General features: G+C 35.1%; 1 protein-coding gene across 1 annotated transcript; it reads right to left on the reverse strand.

Annotated features, from left to right (window-relative positions):
* Positions 1–3055: 3055 nt before the first annotated feature.
* On the reverse strand, positions 3056–4625 carry LOC110676589 (cardiomyopathy-associated protein 5-like). Its single transcript, XM_021845069.1, has 2 exons — positions 4542–4625; positions 3056–4465 (listed from the first exon to the last, which is right to left on the reverse strand). Exons 1-2 carry the CDS (start codon positions 4545–4547, stop codon positions 3179–3181), a joined length of 1293 nt encoding a protein of 430 aa, XP_021700761.1. The 5' UTR covers positions 4548–4625; the 3' UTR covers positions 3056–3178.
* Between the last annotated feature and the right edge of the window lie 4490 nt (positions 4626–9115).

The following is a 9115-nucleotide window of genomic DNA, read 5'->3' on the forward strand; positions in this document are numbered from 1 at the left end:
CTGTTATGCTTGATAATTGTATTGAACTTAACTATAGACACACACAAAACAGATTAAAATCTACTAAAGTCAGGAAGTGAAAACGGAATTTAATTAAAACTACTCGCTAAAGTTAGTTGGTAAAATTGTTACTTACCCTAAGTTGTTGGACAGTGGAAAACCATACACGCAGGACTAGAAATGTGAGTAGCAAAACACAACACAAACATAAATTGATAAACTAATTAATGAATAATAAAATTACAGCTATAAAGCTGACTCATGCCCCATGCAAACACGAGTCGTGCTGTAAGAAGTCCGAACATCTATCGCTGCTGTCCCAACAACTGATTTTACAAGGAATCCAGAAATTTAGGGAATTCGACCAATTTCCAGGAAAACATTTGTACTTCAGAAGAATTTCTGCATGTTTTTTCAAAGATATGTCCCACAATTTTCTCTAACCATACCTCTATGAGTTTCGCTGAGAATTGCTCATAAAATAACATCCATGTTATAATCATACATTTTATCTTGATTGTCTCCTGCATAAAATACCTCATCGAAGATTTTTTCCAGTTGATTTACTGGTTATTTTCCTGCGAATTGTTTGAGTCTTCAAAGAGTTTAACTAGGAATAGCGCAAACATACATTATACTTAATACCGCACAACATACAGAAAGTTATCCAAAAATGCCTTTAAACTTATAGAAACATCTAAAGCAATAGCATTATATATTAATTTTTTGTTTTTAGAGAAATTTTTTATATTTTTTCATGTTAAAATCATTTTTTTCCAGAGTTTTATATTTTTTTGAGAAGTTGAAATCTTAAGCTTTCATTCCATAAAAAAGATTGGATATCGGTTGAGTTGTTCAAAAGTTATGATATTTCTAAAAATAAAAAATCTAATGCGCTGAGACCTTCAGTGTGTTGCGATGAAAAATGACTGATTTTTTATTTTCAAAAAAATATATCTCAAACACTAAAACACATACATCGCTGAACATATGACAGAAAATGTAAAATTTTCTGAAATTTCAAGAAAAAATGAGAACAACATTAGCCCCTTTTATCCCGAGGCCTTCAAAACACGAAAGATTTCAACTTCTCAAAAAATAAAGAACTTTGAAAAAAAGACTGGAAAACTAGGAATGGGTACATTTCACCCCGTATGTTCATCATGCCCCTAATCCACCTACGTGTGAGTTCGATAATAAAAGGCTTATTTTGCAATTTTTGTGGTACCCCTAAATCTACCTCCTCACCGGGCTCCCAAAAGTATAGCTACGCGTAACTGAAAATTGACGGTCAAAACCTCTAAGAGGCATTTTAGCCCATAGGAGTCTTCGGGACATTGTTTTGAATTAGCATCCCAAGTAATAATAAAAAATATTTTTTAAATTAGAACAGAGCACCCGAGCAAGAAATATTGTCTTGATTTTTTCTTAGGGCGGTCATTACTTCAGCAAAGTTTTATATCTTTTTATTTTCAACAAATTTACTGAACATACTTGATATTTTTGACTTAGTTTTCACGGTCAAATTTTTAAATTTACCCTATTTTACCATAAATATCAGTTTTTGACCATTTCTATGCTCAATTGGAAATTTATGAACATGGCATGTTCTACAACTTTTTATATATTACAAAAATACACAACTTTGCTGAATATACCAAAGCTGTAACAACATTACATCGAAAGATTTAATGAAATTATGGTAAATATTATATATTATTTGTCCATTTTTCTATGCAAGTTTCTTCTTAATCGGCACTTTTCGGCAGCCATACGTAGTATACTTTGATGCCTCATTATATCAGCTAAAGCCCCATTGTTAAAGAATGATCGGGTCACACAGGGCACATTGATTTTAACCATTTTTTGACAAGCATTGAATTTTATTTTGACATCAAATAGTTTTATGACCTTTTGTGTGCTCACAGTGCAATCAATAAACTTGTGATGTTCTGTTATTTTTTGTCACAAAAGTCAACAACAGTGTCGAATGTATCTGTTTAAGCTGACAAGCTGTAAAAGTGTTGCATCGAAAAACATAATGTTTTATTAATATAAATACTATTTTTGAGAATTTTCTAGGTAGGATTCTCATGTATCAGCAATTTCGGGCATAAGTTAACTTTTGTTGGCACAACAATCTTATTATTATTTGCTTTCTGTCATAAAATACATATTATTATTTGTTCTTAAAATTTTCACGCATTGTGCCCGAAGCCGAATTATGGTCGGCTACTACGATTTGATGCTAAAATTGAGCAGTTTTAGTATGAGAAAGGTGTTGTTTCAATACGTTGTTTTGTGGTATATTAGATACAGAGTATTCGAAGTTTATTGATTGCACTGTGTGCATGCCAAAGGTCAAAAACTATTTAAGATCGAAATTCCAAGCTCGTCAAAAAATGGTTGAAAGCAATGTGCCGTGTTTGACCCGATCATTCTATTGCCATAGGGTTTTTAACTGATATAATGATGCATCAAAGTATACTAAGTACGGCTGCCGAAAAGTGTCGATTCAGGAGAAACTTGCATAGAAAAATGGTCAAAAATTGTATAAATTCTACCATAATTTCATTGCATCTTTTGATGTGATGATTTGACAGCTTTGGTATATTCAGCAAAGTTGTGTATTTTTGTAATATATAAAAGTTGAAGAAAATGCCATGTTCATATATTGCACATTGAGCATAGAAATGGTAAAAAATTGATATTTATGGTGATATAGGGTAAATTTAAAAATTTAACCGTGAGAACGAAGTTAAAAATATCAAGTATGTTCAGCAAAGTTGTTGAAAATAAAAAGATCTCAAACTTTTCTTATGTAATGATCGCCCTATCATTGACCCATCATTTGAGAGGGGTCGAAGACTATAAGAATAGGCCTCAAATACCCCTCACAATTTTGATGATTCTGTTTCGCAGAACTTGTGCTTAACGTCACTTCAGGACAATACTCAACTGCAGGAGGTGTATAAGTATTGAACGATTAGATTTCAAGTGTACTTTCGAAATGTATAGGCATTCTTTCCATAGCTATTGATACAAAGCATGACGATTACATTAACTACAAGATTTATTAACAACAATGACAATTAACAAGAAGAAAATCATTCTAAACATTTGTAAACATTCGGTTTACACGGATAGACTAGAGAAGGAACGGATCGAGTTCACAACATTACTGCTTTTCAGAATCGCGCTTATGGTGGCTGGGAACATGGTGGTGTTCTTCGTGATGTTCATGATGGTCATCATCATGATGGCGGTATTCCTCATGGTGGTGCTGCTGTTGTTGCTGCTGCTGGTGCTGCCTCTGGTGGTGATAGTGGGCGGCGTTATGGCGATGCTCTTCGCTATCATCGTGCTCATCCTTGTGGTGAGCTAAGTGCTCAGCAACTGGATGAGACGTCTGATGGATTTGATATTGCACAATGTGTTTTTCACTCTGGTGATGGTCCTCTTCGTCGTGATGCGAATCATGAACAGGTTCGGAAGTGTATCCGGTCAGTTTCAGGGCCACTGGTTTTTGGTGAACATAAACGTGGCTTTCATGGTGATTGTTTTCGTGATCGTGATGATCATGATTCTTTTCGACTAATACAGGCTTCTCGATGATGACTGCGTACGGCTTGGGGACTTCAACTTTGTGGAGAACTGGAACTGGAACCTTCTTCTCTACTTCTACGTGCACTGGACGATCAACGTGTTTGATGACTTCTTTCTCGACGTACACCGGATATGGTTTTGGGATTTGAACAGTGTAGGGTTTCGGCACTTCCACTTTAACTTTATGGACTACTGGAACCTTAACTTCCACGGGATATGGGACGTAACGGTCAACATGGACTGGCACCTTCTTTTCGACGTAGACTGGAACCTTCTTCTCAACTTCGACGGGGTACGGGACTGGGCGATCAACGTGAACTTTCTTCTCTACGTACACTGGTACTTTTTTCTCGACCTCAACTGGATAAGGAACCTTCACTGGGTATGGAACAGGACGATCTACGTGCACTTGAACCTTCTTCTCAACATACACTGGAACTTTACGCTCTACTTCAACGCGATACGGAACAGGGCGATCTACGTGAATTGGAACTTTCTTCTCAATGATTGTATGCTTCTCAACTTCCACTTTGTATGGAACTGGCACTTTTTTGGTAATGATGGTATGCTTCTCATCCTTCCAGTCGTAGGTCTTGTGCTCATAAGATGGTTGTTTGAAATGCTTGAAATCCTCGAAGCTTTCAGGAGCTTCATATGTATACGATGGCTGGAATCCACTCAGCATTTCAGGATGATGTACGAATCCATGTCCATGCGCATAATCACTCAGACCTCGTTTTTCCTGTACTTTGCTTTCCTGGTTAGAGTTCGTCTCCTGCTTGGTTTCCACTTCCTTGGCCGGCTTATCAATGGCTGCTCCAGAAGCAATGGCCAAAGCCATCGACAATATAACAAATCCCTGTTAGAACACAAAATTCAAAATTAGTCACTTAAACTTGTTTTCAAGAATAAAAATCTGTACGAATTCAACAAACCTTCATAGTGCTCCCAATTCCGCGTATCTTTGCACCACCAAATCCGGTGAACGATCACAAACGAATGATACTGTTCCTCAACGGTCAGGAGCCATTTATACTGTATCAATTTCTTCATCTTGATCTCTTTGTCAAAAGTGCGATTTCCGCTGGCATCATCACATTTTGGGTGATATCTTAGTGGGTACGCCTTGGGAGAAAACCAAGTCCAAAAACAAGAGCGAGCGAAAATTCAACGATAGCCAGCACAGCCAAGAGCAGTTAATTCATGTCACGGTCCAAGGCCACCGATTTTGGGCGGATGCACATCTTGCGATTATTATAGCCCCAATAGATAGCATCAGCTCAACCACCGAAAGTACGTTACGGCGTTAACTATGGTCTGCAAGCTGGTGGTATATGAGAGTGACCTAGAGATGCGAGAAGGTACTGTCCACAGACCGGTGAGTGATGTGATGTTATTCGGTGAATGCATTTGATTGCTTTAAATTTGTCTTTTAAATTTAATTAGACCATTGTTTTTAGTTGGATACTGCGTGGTAAAAGTAGGCAAGGCAAAAATCAGCCTAACTCGCTAATGGGCATCAAACTATTATGATAATTTTTTCGTCAGTTGTTTATATACAATGAACTTGCGAAATTAGGATTGCATAGCATTGACAGAATACTATTGGTATTCATAAATGATATAGGTAGAAGCTACATTTCTCTGGTATTTAAAATGGAAGTTATACTTAAACTCTTTACTTCAATTTATTAGCCAAATAATTCCATGTTTTTAAAAGAATGTAGTGTTTCAAAATATTTTGTTAATAGGTTAATTTCTCTAGGAATTTCGAAAACTAGAAACTGTATGAACATTTTTACCTTTTTTTTCGAGCGTTACACCCCACAGTAGTCCAGATTTTAGAAATCATGGCTAAAGTTCCACATTCTCAATATTTTACAATTTTTAGCTATGAAAAATTGTTTGGAACATGATTTAGCGTCGAAGACTATACACGGCGGAAATATTGGAGATATCGTTTTGGTGTCGCCTTAACATTTGTTTGTCTGGACAAAGCGCGTTATATTCAAAAGTGTCCTAAGCACCAAATTTCATGGCTTCTAAATTCGCTCTCAAACTTTTTCATTTCAAAAGATAAAGCACAATAAAAGAATTTTAAAATTTAACTAGTATATATAAGAGGATATTCCTGGTTCAATCAAACTTTAAAAATAATTCCATTTCCACGGTTGTCTGAAAAGCATATCAGCAATAACACAATCTTCACAATCATTAAAACACGTAAGCAGCTAAAGTAAGGTTAATTACGTGATTAATGACAACGGTAAGTATTATGAGGTAGATTAACAAGTTAAATTTTATGTGTCCCACTTGTACCATAGAGTAAGGGTACTGCAACTTATAGTAGACTTCTAAGACTTTCTTCTAAGAGTTTCAATTCCTTGAAAAGATACCTATCCATTCGTGCACACATCAGACAGTATGCTATTACAAGGTGATTGATCCATTAGATATTGAAAATATTTAGAATTGAAAATTTTATTGGAATTTTTTTCTGAATTACTTATATATTCCACTTGCTCCGAACTTAAATTGGTGCGGAATTTAACACTGAAATATGCACAGATAAAACTATTTAATTTCAATGTAGCGTAAACAGAAGAAGATAGTAAAAGTAAACCAAATTTATCTATTGTTACAGCATCACGTTTAATTTTCAACTAAAGATGCTTGAATATTACATGATTGTGTAAATAAAAAGTATATTCGATTGAAAATAAGCGATTTGTCGTTTCAGTTTATTTTGATGCTCCAAATATGTGCAAGGAAATAAACTGAAATTTACAACATATTTTAGCTGTGTGTAATTGAACCCTTTCACGTGAAATAGTTATGAATTACGCAATTTTTTTCAAGATGGTTCGATTTTTTCAGGATTTATCGAGTATATTTTCCTTACATACAATATATAAACACATTAATACATGATTGACTGATTAAGAATGAAGTTCATGTAATCTAACCATAAAAAGAAACAGTTATACGCTAGAATCAAAATCAACACCTAAGGGTGCTGCTTTGAATGAACTTGATTTTTTGCTGACATACCAGTTAAAATTCATGCGCTGATCGCTCGGCTGTGTAGATCTTGGTAAATAAAAATGGAAATTTCCCGGACTCAAATGACTATGTACTTCCACTGTACGAATAAGTGTCCTATAGCTTATTAAATCCACAAGATCACATGGCACAGTTTTGTCCATTACAACATATAACGTTATATATCTTTGTTCTATCAACTTTCATATTAATTTAGGCTAGCTTCAGAGAAACAAAAACTGCCTTTTACCATAATTCAATTTCCAAGGAACAAAAAATTGAAATAAAAATAATGTTCGGGATCCTTCAATAGATTTTTTTGGGGGACACGATAAATGAAAGCGACAAACCTATATTTTTGATTTATAAAAGATTTAGCGATGCCTAGTTTTTGTGATAACATTGTTCTACCAGACACGCCATGTATAATTTGGTCAAAAACCTAGATTTATGGTTTTCTTATAATAAAACTTGAACATAGGAGTAATTCGAAGTTATAATATGTTAGGTAGAATATGCATAAAAAGAGAAGAGTCGTTTTGGTTTAGTAAAATTGTCGAAGCCATGAAAGCGAAGAAGCCATTTTTTTTAGAAATCTTATGTACTATTTTATAGCATATGTTACATATAAGCGTAGCATTGTATTGTCGAAGTATGTAGCCTTCATTAGAATAGACTTATTCAACTGCTTAAAACCAATATAGCAGCCAGATGTTTTCCTTCAAATGATACTCCCATTCTACACTTGACACGATGAAACAACCAACGATTGAAAACTTGTTACATTGTTGTACAAAAAAATATGATCGCCCAAATTTTTCTTAGCTGCAAATGAAAGACACATTCTTCCCAGACTACCAGAAGTTACATGAGAATCTCCGCAAAAAGTCGTTTACGTGTACAAACTATATCACACCCGCACAAAACAGTCAATTGACTTTTAGTTAACTAAATCACTTGCTAAACTAAACTTAACCATGTCACTAAGCTTATTATGTGTTCCATCAAACATTTATCAAAAAATGTTTTTTTATGCTATTTATATAGCTAGCTGGCATACGCGGGATCCAAATAGTAATTCTTGTTATATGTGCCGATGGTTTCAGCGAGAATTACCCATAATGGCTGTTTTTGGAATATTCAGAGGCTCTCAACTTTTCCAGAAAACTAGTGTTTAGGCAAGGTTTGGATCATTGAATCAATATGAATCTTCTCTGATCGATTCCTTTGTCAGGAAAGTGCATTTAGGGTGATTTGACCATTATTGCGGTATTCCTAGTATTGAGGTATAAGAATTAAACCCTCATTATTAATCGAAAACTTTTATATCTATGGATATTATTGAAGGCTTATAGTATTCCCAAGCTGTAATGCATCAATAAAAGCCTATATTTATAACCAGCCCCTCTATCTACGGAACGGTTTTCATTAGCTTGATTTTTTAAGTTTATTACCAAAATAATTATACGCAGCGATTATATCAGTTCAGGATGGATGTTAAAACATGATAGATATTAGGGGTATTCACTTATCGGCGTAAATTATCGCGTATATCGTGATAAACTGTGTATCTCAAATATTTCACAAATTTGTATAAACTGTGAAAGAAACATTTCAATGTGTTGAGATTCCACAGTCGTTCAATCCAAGAATGCGTCGGTCGTTATAACAACGATCATCAAATTTGTTATTTATAAACAAACAAAACATTAATTTCAGAAACGAGTCGAACAAAAACGTCTCAGTGCTCAGACACAAAAGGAAAACGATTGATGGTTGATTTCAAAGAGCTTTAAAGAAAACGAGGGAGGGATGTTATGTATGCGACTGATGAAGGTGGTAGAACGTGTCAGAAGTACTGCTCTCTCCGGGTACTGTTCGTCCTTTTCAAATAAGTTTATGTTACAACGAGATTTAAACGCAACGTGCATCGGTTTTTTGTCATTCGTCATCACATTAGGTTTTAGTCAGTAAAGGCATTAGATTTGACTATTTTATTTTTAGGACCATATGATTTTTTATTCCATTGCAGAGTAGTATTTGATCCTTGTTGCTTGCTCCTGCGGGGGCGGGCGATGAGGGCAGGAGTAGCAACTACGAATTGTATGGTGATCTATGCTTATGCTTATGCATATGATTTTTATTCCATTGCAAAACACTGGGATGACTTTTATGATCGTGAAAAACTACCCGAATAAAGATCTAGACACGGTCTCAACAATCAAAATGTCCAAAGCAATCAAAAGGACAGACAGATCAAACTATGTAATATGAGTAAGGTAAGAGTGCAGATTGTTGCTCTTTGGAGACGATCTGGAAAAGATTTCGGGAACCGTGAAGAAATCATTGGGCCTCGTCACTAAACTGAAATCTCGACTGACACAAATCGAACATTGCGAACATTAGCTGTGTTCAATGACTTTGATCGAACTTGCTCGGGGTTGGTTGTACTAGCTCGTATTTTTTG

Source organism: Aedes aegypti, chromosome 2, assembly GCF_002204515.2.
Source record: "Aedes aegypti strain LVP_AGWG chromosome 2, AaegL5.0 Primary Assembly, whole genome shotgun sequence".
Lineage (NCBI taxonomy): Eukaryota > Metazoa > Arthropoda > Insecta > Diptera > Culicidae > Aedes > Aedes aegypti.